This window comes from Natator depressus, chromosome 3 (genome assembly GCF_965152275.1).
Source record: "Natator depressus isolate rNatDep1 chromosome 3, rNatDep2.hap1, whole genome shotgun sequence".
NCBI classification, from domain to species: Eukaryota; Metazoa; Chordata; order Testudines; family Cheloniidae; genus Natator; species Natator depressus.
The window spans coordinates 167,891,745-167,916,651 of NC_134236.1; the positions used below are offsets into that span (position 1 = coordinate 167,891,745).

At 41.2% G+C, this 24,907-nt stretch overlaps 2 protein-coding genes across 2 annotated transcripts in view; one reads left to right on the forward strand and one right to left on the reverse strand.

Annotated features, from left to right (window-relative positions):
- Window positions 1-6,340, reverse strand: part of PPP2R5A (protein phosphatase 2 regulatory subunit B'alpha) — a 91,029-nt gene extending 84,689 nt beyond the window's left edge. Inside the window, exon 1 of the mRNA XM_074949298.1 lies at window positions 5,552-6,340. Coding sequence (XP_074805399.1) covers window positions 5,552-5,702 — 151 coding nt within the window. The 5' untranslated portion in view covers window positions 5,703-6,340. The remainder of the gene's footprint in view (window positions 1-5,551) is intronic.
- Window positions 6,290-24,907, forward strand: part of INTS7 (integrator complex subunit 7) — a 130,411-nt gene continuing 111,793 nt past the window's right edge. The window contains exon 1 of the mRNA XM_074949293.1: window positions 6,290-6,426. The gene's annotated coding sequence lies outside the window, so the exon portion shown is untranslated. The remainder of the gene's footprint in view (window positions 6,427-24,907) is intronic.

Genomic DNA, 24,907 nt, shown 5'->3' on the forward strand with positions numbered 1-24,907 from the left:
TTCCACTGTAACAGCCAATCTGTTTTGCACCAGGAGCCAGCCTCATTTGGAAACAAATTTAAGTAAACAAAACATATTTGATTTTACTATTCTTTTGTTTCCATCCTGCAGGGTTTGAAAATGATTTTTCTAGATTTACAGTTTAAGATTCCAGAAAGCCATCAGGAATTTCTTATTCCTTATAAATACAGTACAAGGTGCGTGTTATATAGGAAATACGTACATCTACTTTACTGCCTGTACTTAATCTTAAAAAATTTTGCTCTGCAGAAGCAGAGTTGCTTGCTTAGCAAAAAAGCTTGTCTCACTGCTTCTGATGTCTCTCCATTTTTTAAAGTCAGTAAAGTTTTCTTGCTTCAATTCATAAACACAAGCTAACATACTATTTTCAAAACTACTCACATCAGATTTTGAATTACAATAATGCTTTCTAAAGTGAAGTTTAAGAATTCCATGATTGTATGTGTTGCTAAACTGCAATGTGTGTGTTAAATATATTCTCAAATACATGTATTGGTTAAACATGTAGTATGTAAATACATACAAATGTTTCACCCTAACACTATGAGAGATCATACTTAGTTTTGAATTTTGGTGTTACCCAACATTGTATTTTAGAATTCAAGTACATAACACAAATTCCTTGTTTGTCTAAAGTTTCACAAAATCAAAGTGAAAAGCAACAGGAAGACACTTTTAATGTAAAATTTTTTTAAGCCTGCCACAGCTTTAATCATTTTTAAAGCCTAATCCTGGAACAGTTAGTTTCTTGAGATTTTTAGGTAATATCACAAAGTGGACTGCATCATGTATGTACAAGGAAAACAAAGACAATTTGACCGAAGGAGAGCATAATTTTATTATTTTTATACACCCTGTCACTAGTAAGGCCTTGCTGACCATTTGTTCAAAATGAAAAAAATTGGTTTATTCCAACATGCACACACAATCACAACCTGAAAGAACATCCGAAATGAACCATATTCATAAAAAAAAATAAAGTTAACAGCTGTTTCACAAAGGATGTTCTTGTTATACTTGTAACTAGCAGATTACTTAGTACCTGAGTAGATTTCTCCAACTCATGACACACAAATTAATAGATTCTGGTACTGCCCAGCCATAGTAGTGTGTTTAACTTCAATATATATTACTCTGGAGGACATTCTGCACCTAAAAATTATGCATACAATATTTTAAAATTCTGCAAGTTGCACTGGTCAAATAAATGCAGAGACTCCAGCATGGCAGTGGGGAGCAGAGGCCACTGGTTACACAAAGGTGGAGATCACCCTGCAGCCCCTGCCACCCCAGAGACGTGGACTCAGTGGTGAGGCTGCACCCAACCCTGATCCAGCACAAGGCCTGGGCCTGCCCCAGAAACAACCTGGGGCCCTGCCCTTCTGCTTCAGGAGCACCAGGTATGGGGCAGGCAGACTCAACCAGGCAGGATCCAAGGGTGGCAGGATCCAGGTGTGGGGTGAGAGGATTCTGTGTGGAACATTCTAGGTGTGGGGGGATCTGGATGCTCGTTGTGGGGGTTCCAGGGGAAAGTGGTTGGGGCTCAGCCAATGGGTCTGGGGAGCTCAGCAGGGGGGTCTGGGTGCTGGGGGAGTGGGGCTTGATGGGGTGAGGTTCTGAGTGCAGCTAACTGGGGGTCAGTAGCATGGGGGTCTAGCTATGGGGGCTCAGGGTGGTGGGGCTAGTTAGGGTGGAGGTTTGAGTGCAGGGAGCTCAGTGGGTTTGATTTGGGTGCAGAGGTGGGGGCCCGGAGGCAGGGGGTCTAGGTGCAGGGGGATCCAGATACAGGGGTTGAGGTTCATTGGAGTGGAGTTCGGGTATGGAAGGATGGGGGGGTCTGGGTGTACAGGGTGAGGCTTGGCAGGGGTGACTGGGTATGGGAGGTCCAGATGCACAATGGTCAGGTGAGCAGCTCCCCATACAGTGACCCCTCCCACCACAGCTGAGGAGCAATGGGGACAGAAAGCTGAACTTCCTGCAGCTGGTGGAGGTTTCTGGGGGTGGGTCTGACACAGGTCTAGCCACTTCTTGCAGGAGAAGAGGAAGTCCTGTCCTCTCCTGCCTCCAACCCAGCTGGGACTAGCATCTGATCCCGGATCAGGGTAGGAGCCACTGGCTGGAGCATCCCTAGTCCTGTGGCGATTTACCTCTCCACCGGCTGCTCCAGCAATGTACCTGCACTGCTAGGGAGTGGGGTGTGACTGCTCTTGCAGCTTCCCTTTGCTTCCCTGTAAAAGTCTCTTTTTTTTTTTTCCTTTTCTTTTTTGGCTGGGAAGCAAAGAAATCTGCTGGGGACATGAATTCTGCACCTGCGCAGTGGCACAGAATTCCCCCAGGAATAAATAAAACAAATGTTTACAGGTTTTCATACAGTACTACTTATATCCTTGTGGAAATGTATGAGACAATTTTTGATTAGGAGGTTCAAATTCCAGTCACCCACCAACATTTCCTAGATTAGTTCCTTTTTAAAATCTTTTACCCAAACAGACATTTATAATAATGACAGGAGCCTGATTATTTTTGATGCATCTCTCCTGCCAGGAAAGGAGTATGAGCATTCTAGACCAGTCAGACAGAAACTTACAGGTTGTTTTGGAATTTTTATGATGTTTACATTTTCTGTAAAATGATGGAGTAGTTGTGACTAAACTAGGTTACCTATATTTTAGATATAATAAGAGTATAATAGTCAATACTTCCTCCTAACACAGCAGGCTTTAACTTTTCTTTAAAAACAAAAGCTGTCTGGGAAAACAAAATTTAACCTAATGCCCCTAGGCAACCAACATAATGCCATTTTTCTGCTTTATGCAATGACCCAGGATGTACTACAGTCGTAGGATCACACCTACCACAGAACTCTGTTTGGAACTGGTCTTAGAGTGAGGTCAAACTGTATTTTCTGAGGGGGGGGGAACGCATGATTGGGAATAAAAGTTCTATGAAACCATGCATTTTTGGAGGCCAAGCATGATGCTACTACTACAGTGTACGCTTCAGGGGAATCACATGGAGCAGGAGCCAGCAATCTGCAGTTTAGACAGATTTCCCAAGAAATGGGGGGAAAACATGCAAGTTTTAAGTTACTAGTGTGCCACCTGACTCTCAGATTGGTTATATGGGACACTCAGCATACATCAATAGTTTGCAGTTTTGAAAAATAGTTTAATGACAGGTTCTTTTTAAAAAGAAACTACATTTTGGTCAATTATTTGTTTTGAAGCAGTTGAGATTATAGGTGCTTCTGTAGATTAAAATTAAACTCTGAGCACAAATAAATACAGACAAACAATTTCAAACCCTTAATTTAGGTCCCTTCAACCCCAAACAGAGCTCTGTGTGGGTGATTTGCCCATACAGATTCAGTTTGCAGGTTTAAGGCTTTATAGACTTCTAAACCCCCAAATCTGGCACTTTGCGGGGACTGAGATAGTTAAGTGACCTAAACTGCACATATAAGCAATTGTGGAGACAAAACTGCACACACAAAATTGAAAGCCTCACTAGTCTGACTGGACAGTTGGCATTAAAGCCCCAATTCAGCAGATTTTAAGCATGTACGTAGTTCCACAGACTTCAGCGGGACCACACATGCAAGAAGTAAAGCATGTGTTTGAGTCTTTGCAAGACGAGGGCCTAAGATTCCTATAAACAGTCACCATATTGCTGAAAAAGTCACCCATACGTGATCTCTAATGCAAGGGCTCTGGTATCAGCTATTGAGAGCTTTTAATATAGTTTACTAGAGGTATAAAAATCAGAACACATTTGAGCAAAATGTATCAAGTATTGACTATTAAAGCACAATGGAGTTTAGACTTATGAAGTGTAGGAACTTAGTTCATGTTTCAAACATTTTTTCCAGGGGTTTTTTTTTTTTAAAACACTGTCTTACCTGAAAATTATACTAGTTTGCAAAAATATTGCATAGGGGGGAAAAAGTCACTGATCTGTCAAAGGAATACCGAACTGTTTGAATATATTTTCCCCTTCTTGTTGTTTTATGAGCTGTGATGACTATAACAGATGTGGAGGGAAAAAAAAATCCCCCACTTTGTTTATTTGCATTTAGCAGCAGTTGGATAGTTTGTTTCACTGTTTCCCCCTATACAGTCAGTCACTTTCCTCTGAGTGGGTCTGTTAAAAACATTTTTCTCATTGTGTTTTCTTAAAATATATAATCTGACTGAAAAAAAATTAACAAATAGGGAGATTCAGGGCAAATCTAGTAACTGAAACTACTTTGAAACTTTAAGTTAACCATGTTATACTGAACCTTGCACCAAGTCTAATCCTGACAATGGTGGGATTTTCACAAAAGCTTTTTACTAGTCTGTTTAGAAGACAAGCGTGATGCGCTTTTGAAGCTACCATTAAGCTGTATAACTTTTAAAGTAATAAAACTTATCTTTACCTCTAAGGTTCTTTTGAATTTTGTCAAACACTGTCTTAATCACAAAATTTGTATTCACCATGTAACCACCATTTTTGTATTATGGGGGATTTAAAGACCACGCACAACTTTAATTTTATATTTAGATTATGTGCAAGACTCTATAGAAATTTAGGTTTATTTTGGTAAGAAACTAGAGCCTGTCCTGCAATAGCCTCATCAGTCTAATTTCCCTGTAACATTTAAATGTGATCTAGGACAAAATATAACCTACAAAAATACAAATACTTTGTAATTTGGCCAATTTAGTGTTAGTGCTGCCAGCATCTAAAAATCTTAGTTCGCCATGTGAGACCGTACCAGTGGGAGGAGAACTTTTAATGGTAATTTGTGAAGAATTAAACTGAAGCAAGAGAAAGGGTTTACTCAAAATCCTCCAACACTGGTGGGAAGGAGCAATTAGGCCAAAACAAGTGCCCCAGGTCTAGCACACATTTTCCGTGGAGAAATTAGATTATACTACAAGTACAGCGTTTGCCAGTGTAAAATACACCTCACAGGAAGAGGAAACTCCATTCACTCCAATATTTTAAAAACAGTTTCCTTCCCCCCAGCACAACGAGCAATCACAAAAGAAGGATTTTGAATTTCACCAACTTGCTGGGTCAAAACCACGCATTTAATCCCCAATTACTCAGAAAAAGGGTTGTAATCTTGAGGCACTAGCTGGGTTAATCCTTCGACAGGCAGCAAATTGTAACAGAGCTGTTGCACGTTTGTTTACATAAGACGAATATGGACCCCCGACGAGACAAGCTCTGGGTCTGAAAGTATCTGTGGGAGGGTTACATCTCCCGACAGTCACTACTTGAAAAATACAGGGAGAAAAGCGAAAGGAGAACGGTCAAGGAGGACTAAAGGGGCCACCAGAAGACGAGCTCAGGGCTTGGAGATCCAGGAAAGGAAAAAGAGGGAAGACAAGCCTGAGCTAGGGATTGGAGCGGGGAGAAGCCCAGAGATGGAGAAACGGGGCAGGCTAGAACGAGCTCAGAATTGGAAAGGTGGTTAGTAGCTCAGCAGTGGGCGACTCAGTGCAGCACCTGTAGCCCAGGGCTGGGGAGTGTCGGGCCGTACCTTTGAGCTGGGGCAGAGGCGAGAGCTCTACCTGGCTGCTCTGACTCCGGAACTGCGAGGAGCCCTGCGAGCGCTTCTGCCTCTGAGCCTTGCGCACCGATTTCCGCGTGAAGCCATCCACCTTCTCCGCTGCAGAGATGGCCGCCGACATGGCTGGGTGGTGAAGAGGGGGGCGCCGCTCCCCAGAAGCATATATCAAAGCGGTGGGGAAAAGGGGCGGGAAAAGGAGCCAAGACCCCCCCGCCCAAAAAACGGAGGGGATCCCGACGGCGAGCGGGCAACTTCCCCCGCGCCGCCTCCGAGCGGCCCAATCCCGGCTGGGCTCGCCGACGGAGCCTACTTTATCCAAGCGCTGGGAGACTCCTCAGTCCGAGCCGCGAAGTTCCCAAGTTCCTGCTTCCCTCGTAACTTCCTCTCCGCAGAGCCGGCTCCCGAAACTTTCCCTGGCGGAGCCGCGGGGCGGGCACGGCCGCCACACGCTAAACTTTCCGGCGGACGGGACGGGAGCGATCCGCGCGGCTCACGCTCTCCCCGCAGCGAGCGCCGCCCGAGCCGCCAGAGATAGCGCGAGAGCTGGGTTCGCCTATGCCCTCCTCTCCTCAGCCAGGCTCGCCTGTGCCAGTGCGCGCGGAGCTCGCTGTCATGGGCCGAGCTCGCCTGAGAGGCACGTTCCCCCCACCCGCCCCTCAGCCACCGCCGGGAGCCCCCCGCGCCTCTGCTGTCATCATGCTCCCACGCGGCCCGGTCAGCTCAGACCGCGGGTTCCCGAGTGTCTCCGTGTCCCCCCGGGGCCGCAGCAGCACCAGCCCGGTCGCGCCGCGAAGCCCCCAGAGCCGGCAAGCAAGAGCGTCCGCGGAACTTGCCAGCGGTAGGAGGTGAGTCCCGAGGGGGAGGGGAAAGAGGCGGGGCATAGGTTGGCGGGGGGTGGTTGGGGTGGCCGTTGCTGCAGGCGCGTGAATGATTGACGGGAGAAGAACAACCAATTAAAAGACCGAGATGGCGGCGGGGGCGCCGATGCCGCGCGACCTCCGGCACGAGTGATTGATAACGGAGTTGGCCAACAGAGCGGGGGAAAGTGGGCGGGATGTCTTGTGGCGAGCCGGAGAGTGATCGGAACTGAGTAATGAGGCGGGGTGCGCGAGAGCCAATCCAGAGTGGGGAACTCTTCGAAGGCGAGACTTTGCATGGCTCGGTCCCTCTTGGCGGGCGGGGCAGGCCTCTTGGCGGGGGCGAGTCTGTCAAACTTGTCAGGGAGGGAGCCGGCGGAGGCCGCTCTCCGTAGGGAGCGGTGAGGCGCAGGGGGCTGCCGCGTCGCTCCCCTCCGAGACAGCGCCGTGGGCCCGGGTGTCAGGCACCCGCCCGGCTAACGCACTCCCTCGTGCCAGCTGGAGGGATCATGCCCCGCGTATCGGCTGCCTCAGGTTGGATCTATGCCAAGTACCTCTCAGGGGTGCGCTTAGCACGTCGCTCAGGTGCTGAGCGAGGGCGAGCGAAGGGCTGCGGCGTGTTGGGAGGTGTCACCAACAGCCGTGCGCGCGGAGATTTCTGTCAGTGAGATTGCTGGGATTGAAATAAACACACGTCACTTAATAGTCATTCTAAAAGGGATCCGGGGCCTCCAGCATCAACCGCACGTGCTGCGTGAGCTACTGAAACGGGTTTTGACCCTGAAGCGTGTACACTGTTAGTTATGGTAGAAGGGAAGAACTGACTTGTGTCTATGTTACTGTTGTGCTCGACTGGCCCCATATCCGATGTTTTCAGGTGTTTCTCAGTTCTCTCTACTGCCAGTAACTGATCTAGTGGAGCTACTCCTGTAGCTCGTGATTCCTGTGCTGTACGTCTTTTTTTTTTTTAAGCCCTACATAATGACTGTGACTTTAGTTGATGACCACGGTGACTTAGGCAGTGTGAGTTATTAGTTTGTATTATAGTAGTCCTTAGAGACCCTAACTGAGATGGAGCCCCATGATGTTAGTTGCTGTACACGCATGCTTGACACTGCGGAGTGCTCAGCACTTTAGTCTGAGTCCAGCAAAGCACCTAAGCACGTGCTTAACTTTAAGGACATGAAATACTGGTATCAGTGGTACTACTGACGCACTTAATGCGTTGCTGGGCCAAAGTTCTCAGCATCTTGCAGGCTTGAGCCCACATGTAGTAAGAGACAGTGCATGGCCTGAAGAGCTTACAGTCTTTAGGTAAAACGGACAAAGGGTGGGAGAAAGGAAGCTTTATTCTCCCTTTATAGGTGAACTGAGGATAAGGGATTAAGTAACTTGCCCAATGTCACACAGGAAGTCAGTGACAAGCTAGAAACTGAATCCCTGTCATGTCTTAACAACAAAATCTACACTTCTCTCAAAAAGTAGAAATCCTGTGTAATTCACTTTCTAGGAGTTGAACTTGGGCTTCCTAGGTGAAAAACAGCAATCCTAGACTAGACTAAGACTACTGGGAAAGTGTGTGTGTGTACAGTGTACACTCACATTAAAATTTGATTCCACTCCTCACACACACATTGCCCCATGGTTGAAACATAAACATTTGGATATCTTAGCTCATGGTCATGTAAATACAGATGATGGACTGGCTATATAGACATGTGTTTTTCTTATTTTTTTACAGTGTTTCGGCTCTGATTCAGCAAAGAACTTAAGCATCTGCTTAACTTTAAGCATGTACTGAAGTGCCAGTGATTTCAATGGGACTTACATACTTAATGTCTGATGTGTTTAAGTTCTTTGCTGAGTTGTTTCATTGTTTTCATAGATACACAATCCATAACAGCAAAACACAGATTAGGTGATAGGCTTACACAGTTTTGGCATGCATCTAAATTTACTGTTTTCCAGATGTCCTGTTGTTGCCATTTGTACATTACCAGATTTTATTATATCACTTCTATTTCCTTATAAACTCCAAGAAAGGATTCAAAGGAAAAAAGAAGCCTGTAACTTCAAAAATCCTACTCACATTTCTCCCCACTGACATTATTGTGTCAGTGTCATTCCTTCTTTCTTGTTACTTAAAATGCATTCAGGAATTCATTTCCATACCCCCATCATGTGTTTTTGTTTTGTTCTGCTTTCTTTTAGTGATCTTTATGCATCATGTATTATGTTCAGAAAAAAAATTATATTGCACCCAACCTGTCCAGCCTCGCTGGTGCTATAAATCAATCTTTCCTAAAGAATGGGGAGCATAAGCTCTTTCTGTTCATTAAGTAAATTCCATGCAGTGTTTTTTTCAGTATTTTAACAAAATTCATTTCCCAAACAAAGTGGCAATGTTTAGCTGCTCATTCCCCTAAATGGCTAATAGGAGATCCTGTTCATGTCTATTAAAGCAAATTCTGGCACCTTTTATCTAGTAGGCCCAAATTTCAATGTATAGAACACAGCACCTTATTCCAGGAGATCATAGGCCAGAATATGTGCCCTCCACTGGTATCGGAGGGAGTGTTCCTCTATTCCCACATACTCTCCAATAGCTGTCATTTCCTCCCACACTCATTTTTAGAAAGTGACACTAATCAATGCATTCGATGCACTGTTTTATAGCAACTCAGTCCTTCCCTGATGTTTAGCTGCCTGTTCCCAGTGCAAAACAGTCGATCTTCATCTTAAAGTCGAAATCTATCGGTGAAAAGTATTATATAAATGCTAAGTGCTAAGTTAAATATAATAAACTTTTCTGAGCATTCAACTTCCTTCCCAAGATTTTCTTTAAAGTTAGTAATCTTATTTGGACTGCCAAATTCAAAATAAATAAAATAAAAGTCCACCGCTTGAAGTAGCTGAGAAAATGGTTGAGGCTGCTAACCTTCAGAGACCTATCATTAGGTGGAAGTTGTGTTCTGCAGTAATGAAATTAAATGTCTTCAGAAGTCTTGTGTGGGGAACCCACACTGCTACTGAAAATATTTCAGCTCAGAATTTTAGCTTACCTTCATACCTCACCTCTAAAAGAAATATCATTAACAGCTGAGCCAACCCAAGAAAAAAGGAACAATTTACAACTGTTCATTCTGTCAAAAAGTGAGACCTATTTTTCAGTTGGTTTTATTTAACATAATTTTCCTATTTTGGAAAAGATGACAAGACAGCTTCATTGACAAGTTCCTAGAAGACTAAAGTGAAAAGAAAATGTTTGGATCTAGGTTCTGCTTTAAGACAGATTCTACTTATGGCTTTTAGGAATGGTGTGCCATTGAGGGGGAGGGGGAAATTACTTTCTATTCAAGATTTTAATATTTAAAGGGACAGTATGAACAAGATTTTTAATTAATTTAAAAAATCCAATTTTTGCTAGCGCTTCCTTTGAATAGTATGTCCTGAATTTTAAAAAAAAATTAATTAAAAAAAATCTGAAAGGGTTTTTTGTTCCCCTGTTGATGTTTTTAAAAACAAAATTACTAAGGGTTTGATCCTACAAACAGTTACACAAATAGCTTTACAGATGTGAATGGTTCCATTGAAGTCAGTGGGACTACTTGTATGAATCAGGCTACTTGTGCATGCACGTTTAGCGAATTGGGCTACGTGAGGGAAACAATGAAACTGACAATACACAAAAATACTGATCCTGCGAAGGGGGCTTATGCATGTGCTTAATTTTACTTACATGAGTAGCCCTATTCTAATGAAGGGATTGTACCCTTAATTCCCAAAGTCAGTCCCAGAGTCAATCACTCTGGAAAGAAGCAGTTCTGTCATGCTCAGTAATAGTCCATCTGGCTCCATAAGAGGTGTAAAGCGTCCCCTTGGGGGCATAAGTTTGCAGCTAACCTTTCCAAGACACTTAAATGTCTTTGCCAGAAAGACATTCGCTTAGCAAAATTCTGAAGAGCAGGAGTATGTATATAATGAGACAAATCATCAACAGGTTTATTTATTTTATTCAGATTTAACAAATGGTATTTCTGTTCATTGAAATTCAAAACTAAATAAATAGTACATATTTCTATTGCCGTTTCCTAAATGTTTATGTTTGTAGCAAACCAACCCTTCATAAATACCAACAAGTGCTATCCTTTACATATTTGTAGTTTTCGGTGATAGAGTTGAACACAGAGACTAGAAAATAAAAAGGAACTATTTCTGTCGGGAAATGTTTGCCTTTTAACTGAAGATTTAGAAACTAGTCCTTTAAGAAATATTTCCTAATGCACAATGAAGGGAGTAAATCTGTCAATGAGCTGCTAGTCCTGGAACCCACAAGAGGAGAGGAAATTCTTGATTTAGTTCTAAGTGGAGCACAGGATCTGGTCCAAGAGGTGAATATAGTTGGACCGCTTGGTAATAGTGACCATAATATAATTAAATTTAACATCCCTGTGGCGGAGAAAACACCACAGCAGCCCAACACTGTAGCATTTAATTTCAGAAAAGGGAACTTCACAAAAATGAGGAGGTTAGTGAAACAGAAAGGAAAAGATACAGCGCCAAAAGTGAAATCCCAGCAAGCTGCATGGAAACTTTTTAAAGACACCATAATAGAGGCTCAACTTAAATGTATACCCCAAATTAAAAAACATAGAAAACCAAAAAAGTGCCACTGTGGCTAAACAGCTAAGTAAAAGAAGCAGTGAGAGACAAAAAGGCATCCTTTAAAAAGTGGAAGTTAAATCCTAGTGAGGAAAATAGAAAGGCGCATAAACTCTGGCAAATGAAGTGTAAAAATATAATTAGGAAGGCCAAAAAAGAATTTGAAGAACAGCTAGCCAAAGACTCAAAAAGTAATAGCAAAAAAAAGTATAAGTACATCACAGGCAGGAAGCCTGCTAAACAACCAGTGGGCCCACTGGACAATCGAGATGCTAAAGGAGCACTCAAGGATGATAAGGCCATTGAGGATAAACTAAATGAATTCGCTCAATCGGTCTTCACAGCTGAGGATGTGAGGGAGCTTCCCAAACCTCAGCCATTCTTTTTAGGTGACAAATCTGAGGAACTGTCCCAGATTGAGGTGTCGTTAGAAGAGGTTTTGGAACAAATTGATAAACTAACAGTAATAAGTCACCAGGACCAGATGGTATTCAGCCAAGAGTTCTGAAGGAACTCAAATGTGAAATTGCAGAACTACTAACTTTCGTTTGTTAACCTATCATTTAAATCAGCTTCTTTACCAAGTGACTGAAGGATAGCTAATGTGACACCAATTTTTAAAAAGGGTTCCAGAGGTGATCCCGGCAATTACAGGCCAGTAAGCCTGATTTCAGTACCAGACAAACTGGTTGAAACTGTAGTAAAGAACAAAATTGTCAGATACATAGATGAACATAATTTGTTGGGGAAGAGTCAACATGGTTTTTGTAAAGGGAAATAATGCCTCACCAATCTACTAGAATTCTCTGAGGGGCTCAACAAGCATGTGGACAAGGGGGATCCAGTGGATATAGTGTACTTAGATTTTCAGAAAGCCTTTGACAAGGTCCCTTTGGTGAGCTGTCATGGGATAAGAGGGAAGGTCCTCTCATGGATTGGTAACTAGCTAAAGGGTAGGAATAAATGGTCAGTTTTCAGAATGTAGAGAGGTAAATAGTGGTGTCCCGCAGGGGTCTGTACTTTGGTCAATCCTATTCAACATATTCATAAATGATCTGGAAAAAGGGGTAAACAGTGAGGTGGGAAAATTTGCAGATGATACAAAACTACTCAAGATAGTTCAGTCCCAGACAGACTACGAAGAGCTACAAAAGGATCTCTCAGAACTGGGTGACTGGGCAACAAAAGGGCAGATGAAATTCAATGTTGATAAATGCAAAGTAATGCACACTGGAAAACATAATCCCAACTATATATATAAAATGATGGGGTCTAATTTAGGCCCCACTCAAGAAAGAGATCTTGGAGTCGTTGTGGATAGTTCTCTGAAAACATCCACTCAGTGTGCATCGGCCATCAAAAAAGCAAACGGAATGTAGGGAATCATTAAGAAAGGGATAGATAATAAGACAGAAAATATCATATTGCCTTTATATAAATCCATGGTACACCCCCATCTTGAATACTGCGTGAAGATGTGGTCGCCCCATCTCAAAAAAGATATATTGGAATTGGAAAAGGTTCAGAAATGGGCAACAACAATTATTAGGGGTATGGAATGGCTTCCATATGAGGAGAGATTAATAAGACTGGGACTTTTCAGCCTGGAAAAGAGACAACTAAGGAGGGGGTGGTATGATTGAGGTCTATAAAATCATGACTGGTGTGGAGAAAGTAAATAAGGAAGTGTTATTTACTCCTCATAACTCAAGAACTAGGGGTCACCAAATGAAATTAATAGGCAGCAGATTTAAAACAAACAAAAGGAAGTATTTTTTCACACAGTGTACAATCAGTCTGTGGAACTCTTTGCCAGAGGATGTTGTGAAGGCCAAGACTATAACAGGGTTCAAAAAAAGAACTAGATAAGTTAATGGAGGATAGGTCCATCAATGGCTATTAGCCAGGATGGGCAGGTATAGTGTTTCTAGTCTCTGTTTGCCAGAAGCTGGGAATGGGCGAAAGGGGATGGATCACTTGATGATTACCTGTTCTGTTCATTTCCTCTGGGGCACATGGCAGTGGCCCCTGTCGGAACAGGATATTGGGCTAGATGGACCTTTGGTCTGACCCAGTATGGTCACTCTTATGTTCTTATCAAAAAGCTTACCAACTGGAATTCTGTCTGCCTCTCAGCAGGTTCCTGACATGAGTTAATGCTTGTTAGAAATAAGTTCTGATTGGAAAACTTAGTGATTGTGGCAGCCGATATAAAGCAAAAAATGGCCAAGGCAAATAAAATAGATATCTAGGCCATAACAAAGAGAAACAAACTAGAAGAATGGATATGCTTAGTAAATCCCATGATGGGATGCTAGAAGTCTAGGATACAGGGGTTTCAAATACTTTCATAATGTAGATCATGTATTAATATAGAATTTTTTTGTGGACCACCTCCGATTCCATGGACTGTTCAAGGATGTTTTTGAAACTTTTCTTCAGAAGTAGAATCATAAAAACAAGAAGCAGTGTTGCTAGTCCTGGGTGTTAAAAAATCGTGAGTCTGGGCCAAAAAAATCATGAAGTTTTAAAAAACAGTAAGTTTGGATTCCTTTGATTTGCCCTCTAGTGTCTGAGCCTTTAGCGTGCACTTGCTTCACGTTTTCAAGTTTTCCTCCACAACAATGAGAGCTAGAAACATTTATTTTTTAAAGACAGTTCCGATTCTCATGTAACAACATGAGTCAAGGAGCTGAGTCCTAAACTCAAAATATTGTGACACTCATGATAAAATCATGAGAGTTGGCAACTCTTAACCATTGCAATCAAGGTTCGGAGGGATGTCTTTTTGCCTGTTGGTAAGGCTAGACCTAGTGGATAGAACAGTGGACTGGGATTCATGAAGCCTGGGTTCTGTTTGTGGCTTGGCCCTAGGCCTACTGAGTGATTTTGGGCAAGTTACTTCCCTCTCTGTTACTCAGTTTCCCCATCTGTAAAATAGGGATAATGATACTGATCTCCTTTGTAAAGTGCTTTCAGATCAGTGGATGAAAAGCGCTTATTAAGAGGCGGGTGATATTATTATTTATTCCAATCAGTCTGTTTGGTTTCTCCTGCATACCATCCATAACACATTCGGTTAAGTAAACATTATTATTGAAGTTACGGGAGAATGTACATTCATGTTAGGGCTGGTCTACACAAGGAAATATGCCAATATAAGTATAGTAGTATAATTATGCTGGTATAGTAACTCCGTTAAATTTCCCTGTGTAGACAAGCCCTTAGTCATGGTGGTAAAAGCAGCAACGCTTGTTTCTGCCACAGTGAAATGTGACATTATAGCAAAGACTGCGTCCCATATGGTGCTTAATCTGCAGAAGAACCCCAGCATTTCCATCTTGCTGCATGGGGATGAAGCACCTAAAGTGACCCGATCCACCCTCTTTCCAACAGACCCGACACCCAGGTCACTAAGCACAGAGCATGCAGCAAGTTCACTAAATCCTTCCCAGTGAACACATGAGCCACAGTTTGTGTTTCAGTCTGTAAATTGTTTTTTTGTTTTGCAGGCTTTACTGAACACAATTCATGTGACTGTGCTATTTATGGAGGAGTAAATATTGCCCGGGGTCTGTTTAAAAAGGCCAATGACCTGGATTTTTTTCCGTTTGAATTATCTCCACGAGTCAGACATATTTAACCACTGATTTTTTTTCCCCTTGTTGCTGCAGACTGCAGTCATTTTTAACATCTTGGAACAATACTAACTAAAAAGATCAACATCCAAGGAGAAAGAAAGCCTCATATTGTAAATGGCTAATTAGACAGCATGCTACCCTTTCATTTCTGGAAGCAATTAAATCTAATCCAGAATCACCAATGAATGCATCTATGTAGTATGAATTTTACCTCTAAATATAACCCACTCACACCTTTCACAATGTCCCTGTAATTTAGGTTCATAATTCTGGTTTTGTTAGTTATTATTATTTATTATTATTTTACAGACCCTAATATTTATAGAAATGTAATGAATTAAAAAGTAATTACTTTTAAATGGATGCTTTGAGGGGAAGGAGACTTAAACATTCTCCTTGCTGTGCTTGCATTTTGAACAACAGTATTGTATTAATGCATAAGAACCTGAGCGTGTAACTGCCTAGAAAATATACCAATCTAGTTTCACTGTCCAGAATGAGTGATATGAAAGTAAATAGGTAGCATAAGTGGTGGGAATACTTAGCACATCTTTATGTATTCTTAAAAGATGTGCCCATCACATTTGTGGAGTAAATAACATTCTTAAGTCTATAAAATTAGTTGATCAATGTCAAACTAAATATAATAGATTCAAACCTGACAGTTATGCTGTAAATATACTCCTCTATCACCACTTACGCAAAAGCGTGAGAGAAGGTGATGTTTGTGTCCTGAAGGACAACAGATCTGTGGTCTGTCAGACCAACGAGGAAATTAATTCCAGAGTCAAGGGCCTTCTTTCACTGAAAACAGCGTAACCCTAAGTGTTCAAATCTAAAGCCTGTCTATGCACAAGTTATAGTGATAGAGCTTATACGTAGGTAAGTAAACCAGTGTAACCACACCAATTGAAAGCTCTCTCTGCTGCATGTACACTCTTTTAAGCTACTTCACTTTGGAAGCCTTGTATCTACACTGCACAGCATTGTGTTAAAGATTGTTTAGATATCTGTTCATAAATTAAGAGCTGCAGAGTTGGTTGAAACAAAGGGATATATTCTGCCTTTTGCTTGAGTTGGTTAATTTTTTTTTTCAAAAATTAAATTTCAGCACGAATCAGGAACAAAAATGTTTGCAACATTTATCTTCCCCAGCTTTCTAAGGCAGCTCTACTTTTGATCTGTGAGCAACTTCTATTTATATCAATAGCAATATATGACCCAAAGGTTATAAATTATGGCCCAGTCTTAGCTTTAAGCATGCATGTAAGTTTTTGCAAAATTGAGGCCTATATTTATATGCTCTAAAGCCCCAAATGCGAAGCTAATCTGTATATGAGACTTGATGCAGGCATAATGCTCCACCCATAAGGATCAATTTGAAAGGTCTTAAGGGGTCTGCCTAAAGATCTTAGAGTCAAATGCAGGATGAGAATGTAGGGTAGTACGTAAGTAGTCTAGCTTCTGTACCAAAATATATCCTCTCTTTGGCATTCAAGTGACAGGATATAATTAAACAAATTAAAAATACACTTTCAATGGATTCTTCATTGTTGCTGTGCTGCTGATAAATCAGAAGAAGATTTTGTTAGACCTGTATAGGACTTATTGTCCAATCATCCATTTTTAGTGGTAGAAGGCTTATCTTTAACCAATGTTTCTTTTTTCTTAATTACTAAATTCACACATTGTATTCATGAGGGATGGACAACACGGACTTGAGTTAGACTTAGTGCAGACATGGGGGAATGAGCATGCTATGCAAGTTTCCCCATGCGCAACTCTGCCACTACTCCTCAGTCCTCCAAGCCAAAACAAGGAACAGTGGCAGAATTATGCCTGGAGAAGCTTTCTTTTCCATTCCTGGGTATTTCCTTAGCAGAGGCAGCAAGTTAGAGTTGTTGGGAGAAATATTCTGCACCACTAATAAAAGTGATGAAATGCATATTTTTACTGTATCAGACAAAACAAATTTATTTTCCCAGTTTTCCCCCCTAAATCAGAGGGATTTGCACATGTCCCTCCTGGTTAGAATTTCTACATATTTGTCACCTCTTTGGAGGCTTCATAGCTCATCAGTGGGCTGTTCCACACTTACGATGATAGTTTGCCCTGAGTCAAAATTGTTACTGCAATATCTTCAACTGCCAGCAGCCATCAGTGCCACCTGCAGCCTCCATTAATGTTATTTAAAGAAGTGTTGTTTTATCTCATTTGTGGACTAACACATGTTTTTTAATTCTAATTTATATTCCTAATCAAGGGTTTGCACATTCTCACTGAGAGAATTTTTCAAAATTAAATTAAGTGAAGCCTTAATTGGCGTTCAGTTGATCATAACAAATTGCAGTGACCCTATACATACTGCTCCTTTCTCCCTCTTAATAGTGGAGCTGCCAACTTTCAATAAAAGGCCACAGGGAAGATTTCATGGACTTTTTCTTTCTGTAATATACTTGAGATTTGTTCTTTTATTTTAATTTTACACTGTATGTTGACCCTCATTATCCTACTATGATTCAGTTGAGTTTTAGGCAGTTCCTCAATTATATGGCATAGAATGTTTTCTTTATGCTATGCTATTTCAACTTTTATAGTATAGAGCATGTGCTGATTCCTTGCAAAGTTCAGTGCTAGGTATCCCAGATGCATAGGACCCTTGAAATAATACCATAAGACTCAATATAAGACAAAAACCTGACAGATTTATTCAATACATCCATTCTGGGTGAATGCATACTTAAAGTTAATTAAACGGTAACTGAGTGTACTATCCCATCATGGACTGGGTGGCTTGTAAAGTGTGATATGGATTTTACATTGGCTGTGTCAACTTGGTTGTCCTAAAATACTCAAAAGACTAGTCCCGTTACATCTCCATGATACACCATTGCACTCTTGGCAAGGTGGAAAATCATTTTCCTCTGAAGCACCAAGTACTAACCAGGAGGCAGATTATCTGGCCAGAAGGGCCAATGGTATTCTCAGATATAGCATTTCCAATGTTCCTTGATTCAGGGTTCAGTTGTGTCTTTAAAGACACAGCCCCAAATGGATGGTAGCATAGTCCCATCATGTGAACAGCCTACTCTGCTGGCCAAGAATGACCCCATCTCCTTCTCATAGCTTTTGGGATGCCATGCTCCAGGAAGCATCTGGAGGGCCTCTTGGAGCACAGGGCCTCCAACTGCACCTCACTGCTGCACAATAATGCAAGAGGAGGGTCTCTTTATGCCCTCCCTTATGCATCTATGAAGTAGCAGGGCACAACCTGGCCCGTAAAGTGTTGGCAAGTATGTTGGGTGTTTTTCATTCTGGTATCAAGGAAAAAAATGTGATGATTTTGTAATTGGATACACTGTTAATGATGTAAATTAAATACACTTTTGCATACAGGTTCCAATCCACATCACAATAGAAGCATCAGTGCATCTGAGCTAGCATTTGGTATATGGTAGGTGAAAAATAATGCAGAAAGAGGTCATACATTCTTTAAAAATATACCCTAACATAGCAGGACCTCCATCAATTCTTGAGATAGTCAGATCTATCAGTGACTTCAACAGGGTAGCCTCCCAGAATAGACTTTATCTTTATTTGACTGAATAGTGGGGATTTCAAATACCATGAGACTTATTTCTGCAATTTTATTGACATTGCTGACTATCCCTTTCCCAGCAGTAGAAAAAGGTCATGTTTCAAACTTAAGTTCCATCTACACTTAGCTGATAACATCGATCCCCCAACCTGTTTTAAACACCAGTTCTAGTTAATTTGGTTTAAACATAGCTTGACCAGCCATTGTACACAAGGCTAAACCAGGTTTAAAACAGCGTTTTGTGTTCTATCTAGATAGGGGACTAAAACACTGTTTCTGAACTTGGTTTAAACACTATTTGATCCCATGCCCACAAGCTGGACAAAACTTATATAATACAAATGAACTTGAACTGATTTTTAAATGGTTTATATGACATGGTTCCCAGTGGTCCTAGTGTAGCTGAAGCCTTCCTCAAATAAGGTTCTGTTCAACTGATTAGTAGGATAAAACAGTACAATCCTTAAAATACTATCATACCAATAGATGATTCAAACTGAAGCTAGTTGCTCATCCTATTGCCATATTTTTGTCAAATCTTCTTTCAGTCCCAATTTAATTTCTAATAAATATTTGGGGCCAGATCCTCAGCAGATTTAAATTTACATAGCTCCGCTGACTTACATTGGCTGTGGATCTTCAATTTCTCCTTTCGCAGTAAAGGTCTCAAAAAAGATATTTTCTCCTCAAATCACATTTATTATAATGTATAGTTTTCATTAACCACTGATCTCTTCTCAATGCTAATAGTCTGTGACTTTGGAAATTGAAGTGTTATTTGCTTAAATGTTGCTGTTGACTCTGTAGACCATAAAATATGGGTATTGTTTTGCCTTAGTATTTCACTGGGCCATATATACTGAATCACTGATTAGCATTTCACATTGTGTAATGTAATAAGAATACTTAGTCTAAGTGTCTGCAAAGGGCTATGTCTACACTCGAAACCTTACAGTGGCACAGCCGTACCGATGCAGCTACGTTGCTGTAAGAGGTCTTGTGTAGCCACTGTATGCTGAGGGGAGAGAGAGCTCTCCTGTCGACATAATTAAACCACCCGCAACAAGCGGCTGTGCACACTATCACTTATGTCGGCGAAACTTACGTTGCACAGAGTTATGTGTTTTTTCACACCCCGGAGTAACATAAGTTTTGCGGACATAAGTGGTAGTGTAGACATGGCCTAAGTAAGCCTCCCAGCATCCTTCCCAACAAGTAAGTATTTTTATCTCCATTTTACAGATGGGGAAACTGAGGAAGAAAGTGATTAAGTGACTTGGCCAAGATCACCCAGAAAATTGTTCAGCGCTGAGATTAGAAATCAGGAGTTTATGCGCTGCTGCTCTAAAAAGGAGCAGCGGGGATTCCTGGCTGACCTGGATGCTGTTTGCTGCATCATACATGCTAACCAGCTAGAAACTCTGTGTGCACGTTAGCCAACAGATCATGCTCTCTTGAGGTTGGCATGCCTGGGCTCGTGTGTCACCCTCTTTTTCTCATACTGCTCTCTTAAGCACTAAAGAGGTTGGCTTCTCTGCTTCTTGTGCTAAGGGGAGGGAAGAACAGCATCTGACTCTCAATACAAGCTGAATTCCACATTACTATATTAGGGTCAAGTGACTGATTTGAGAATACTATGAGTTAGGATATACTTTAATCCATAGGCCTGATTCTCCTCTGCCGTCCTCCTTGTTTAGTCGTTTACATCTATGTAAAGTGGGTGCAAAATGCTATCAAGAAAGAATGGTAGAGTTTTAGCCTCCATTTACACAGGTGTAAATGACTACATCAGGAACAAGATAGGACAGAACCAGGCCTCATGCTATCATCTTATTTGCTTTGAGCTCACTGTAGGACCCAGTACTGAACTAACAACTCAGTTTCTACTCAGGCAAACTGCCAGTAAGAAAGCAGTGGGAATTTTGCTTAAGTAAGGACTTCAGGATTGGGCCTGACAGTTTGTGTGAATGCCAAAAATTATTTTAAAATAGTTCGTAGAATATCATCATAAGATAATGTAACATCACAGCGGGCGATCTATTTAAACTGTTGCACATTAAAACATGAGTGGGTTCGTGACATCACTTTTTTGCAGTCTTGCTCTCTGTTGAGATTATTACAAAAGGCCCTACTGCAGATTGGAAATTTAAGTACAGGAAAAAATAAGTGCCCTCCAATTTCTCTAGAAGGTAATAATACAGTAGTGATTTTAAAGTAAAAATATGTGTGTCAATGAGAATCTTTCTGAGGTTGAAGTTAAGGTGCATTTGGCTGACTGAGGAATTAGTGGGTACTGTGGATGATTGTATCTGATAACAAAAGGGAGGTGGTGATGAGGAGTATGATTCCATTTGGGTATTGTGATGTTTGTTTGGTAATGTGTACTGATGCTGGAAAGGAGGTTAATTATGCTAATGATGACTAATCAGAGGATTTCCTTGCCTTTAGTTATTGTGTGGATAAAAAAAAAATTTGCTCTACCACTGACTTGCATGAGCTTGGTCAAATCATTTAACCTCCCTCTACCTCCATTTTCTCCATGGGGATAATCATATGTGCCTAATTTACTGGGGTACTATAAGGCTTACTGTTTGTGAAATAGGTTGTGATTCTCAAATAAAGGTACTTCAAAGTATAAAGTGTCATTTTTTGATTGAAATATAGTACATGTCAGATTTTATATACTGAAAAACCTTGAAAGCATATTTAACTGGCTTTAATGAATTATAGTTACATTATAAGAACATAAGAATGGCCATACTGGGTCAGACCAAAGGTCCATCTAGCCCAGTATCCTGTCTTCTGACAGTGGCCAATTCCAGGTGCCCCAGAGGGAATGAACAGGTAACATCAGGTGATCCATTCCTTGTCGCCCATTCCTAACTTCTGGCAAACAGAGGCTAGGGACCTGTTTGTCAGAAGCTGGGAATGGGCGACAAGGAATGGATCACCTGATGATTACCTGTTCTGTTCAGCCTAAATGAAAACCAAAGAATTCAACTTGTAAATTAATCCTATCTCAGATTACTTACGCTACCTTAAAGGCACATATTTTGGCTAAGTTGCTGTCATGTCAACTCTTGTCCGTGGACATGAGAAAAATCTACATAACAACTGAAAACAATCCACATAGTAAGAAAACAATTTCAATGTATTTATGGAACATTATACAACCCACTGATTGTTCAACTACAGTTTAATTTATCAGAGCAGATATGTTTTTTCCAAATTTGCAAACAAGGCTCTTTTGCTCCTTATAAATTCCCATAATTCTTATGCACTAGGCAAAAGTGTGTTTGATTTGTAATATAAATAATCTTCTTACAAGTAAGTTTATCATTGTAAAAAACTTATCCAGCATCTAACATTGGATTAGGAAAAGAATGTTTTTATGAGCTAGTAGAGCTCTTATTTCTTACAAGCCAAGAGTTGTAAAAATATAATTGCAATTCCTTCTGGCTGAGATAAGAACTGTCAGTACCAGACAGGGTTTTACTTCACATGCAAGGTAGAGGCACAACACTGTTTTGAAAACAGGACCAAAGTCAAGGATTTGTGCTCTTAAACATGACCCGCTAGTAATTTTGAATAAATCTAGCTATTTTAGGATGATATACTGGATACTCCAAATTACCAACACATATAGGGTTAAATTTTAATCTTTGAAAATCTTGACAAGCTTCAGTACACTTTTAGCACATGTGCCTAGTAGGAGATTTTTTAAGTCTAATTAGTGGTACCACAGCCACCTATCCAAAATTGAATCAACTTGTTATTCTTCTAGCTTTAATTAAGTGATATAGTCAGTAAACTAGAATTTGATCTCAGATGCTTATCTTTAAAATCTGACATCTGGAACATTAGGAGACGTTTTGTGATAAGCAGTAATATGTTGACGTTAGAACCTAGCCTATTATTCTTTTTCCTGTAAGATTTTTCTGGGGCCTGTTGGAGATATGGCTTGTGCTCTGTTCTGCTACCACTGCCCTCAAAAGTAAAAAAACAAAACAAAAAACAAACAAACAAAAAAACTTAAGAGCCAGGCTCTTCCTGGAGTCTTGTTAGCTAAAGAGCTAAGACCCAGGAGTAAGAATCCTTCAAGATAACTTCAAAAGGCAAATAATTTTCTCTCATCTGCCCTTATCTCTGGAGGGCACAAAAGATAAGAGCTTTTGAGATATCAGATAAGTTGCTTATTTGCATACTGATCCCTGTAAACTAGCTAGAGATGGATCAAATCTGCTTTGAAAGGAGTAGACATTGGTGTCTCTAAAAAGACATCCCACCTGCTATGAACAGCCAGAGTCTTTACACTGAATTGGTTTTAGATTATTAGGATCATTTGTTCCAGGTCCAGAATACTTAAACACAGATAAAAACTGGCTGTACATGTCGCTTTGGATCTACATTCGTAACGGAGAAACAATGTGCATTTTTGAATTTGTGACTAGACAATGTTACTGTTATGAGGTGGGTGAAACCTTGTTAGGGTCGAGTTAAAACCTCGCTGAGACTGATGGGTTTGAACTCACCCTTCAATTAACATAACTGTAAGGATAAATTAATCACAAGCCCCTACCTAAAGATAAAAGGGTTGTGAACCTGCACAGGACTGAGTGAGTGGAGGTTTTTTGGTTATTTTGCTGAGTACTATTTATGTTTTCTGTGGGGGGTGGGGGAGAGAAAGGAGAGGGAGAACACACAGAAACTGAGAACAGACAGAGGCAAAAAGCAAGAAAGACAAGCAGTAACCTGTGAGCACAATGTGACCCTGGAAAAAGCTAGAGAAAGAAATTTTGGGTCTGGTGTTTGCTAAAGCTTGGCTCTGAGTAAACTTTTGGTGATGACTGGAACTTGGCAAATGCTAGTTAGAAATCTTATGAAAAGAAAGATCCAATTTGCAGGGCACATTTTAAGAGGTTTAATGGGTAGTGCATGTTCATGGGCACTGGAAAGGGAAAAGTTGATAGCAGAAAAACATGAGGTAGAAAAAGATCTTGGATGGATGTTGTGGTATCCTGAGTGGATCAAAAGGACTATTAATCCACAAAGAAATTAGGGGAGGATCATACAGAATGGGCTACCATGGTCGCAGACCTCCAGTCATGAAGATGCCATATAAGAAGAAGTAGTTGGCTGAAGAGACTTAGGGCTGTAAGCTAAGAAATTGCTCATTTATTTCTTGGCCTCCCCTGTGTTCAGAGAAGCAAGACTTTTTACATGCCTTTATAAAGGCAAGGGTAAACACCTTTAAATTCCTCCTGGCCAGAGGAAAAACTAGATAACCTCGCTGGCACCTGACCAGAATGACCAATGAGGAGACAAGATACTTTCAAAGCTGGAGGGCGGGGGGGAAACAAAGGGCTCTCTCTGTCTGTGTGTTGTTTTTGCCAGGACCAGAGAAGGAATGCAGATCAGATCTCCTGTAAAGAGTTAATAAGCAATCTAGTTAGATATGCGTTAGATTCTGTTTTGTTTAAATGGCTGATAAAATAAGTTGTGCTGAATGGAATGTATATTTCTGTTTTTGTGTCTTTTTGTAACTTAAGGTTTTGCCTACAGTGATTCTCTATGTTTTGAATCTGATTACCCTGTAAGGTATTTACCATACTGATTTTACGGACGTGATTCTTTTACTTTTTCTTTAATTAAAATTCTTCTTTTAAGAACCTGATTGCTTTTTCATTGTTCTTAAGATCCAATGGTTTGGGTCTGTGTTCACCTATGCAAATTGGTGAGGATTTTTACCAAGCCTTCCCCAGGAAAGGGGGTGTAGGGCTTGGGGGGATTTGGGGGAGAAGGATGTTTCCAAGTGGGCTCTTTCCCTGTTATTTTTGTTAGACGCTTGGTGGTGGCAGCAATAAGGTCCAGGGACAAAAGATAACATAGTTTGTACCTTGGGGAAGTTTTAACCTAAGCTGGTAAAAATAAGCTTAGGGGGTTTTTAATGCAGGTCCCCACATCTGTACCCTAGAGTTCAAAGTGGGGAAGGAACCCTGACACCTTGTAAATAAGCAAGATTGCATCAAAGAAAATATCAGACTCCATCAATTTCTGTTTCCAGCTGGAACATCCCAGAGTCTGAACTTTAACTAGTTGCTTAGATGAAAAAGGAGCAACAGCATTTGTTGAAATCCCATTTCCTTTCCCTCCTTATTTCCATATAGATCTTACTAAAGGATTGGAGTTAATCCTCTGCTACACTTCTTCTCATTCCTTTCTTGATTATGTTGTTGCCTTACTGTAGGCTGTGTGGCCGTCCCTTCTTCTCAGTCTCTGAGGGAGGCCATGCCTCCTTGCTGTCACATACCTGCAAAGGTGAGCTCAAAGGGGGGGAATTAGCTACATCTAGTGTTCCATCCGGACAGAGCAGGATGGCAGCCAACAGTTAGTAGGCTCTGACCTGCAAGCAGGACAGAGTGATTAAGTAGTCCCTGAGCCCCAGGCCGTCAGCCAGAGTGGGACAGTCAAGCAATGGGTTGGCTCTGGCCTGAAGCAGGGCAGAGCAGCCAAGCAGTCTATGAGCCCTAGTCCCAGTCAGGGCAGGGCACCAATAAGTCTAGGGGCT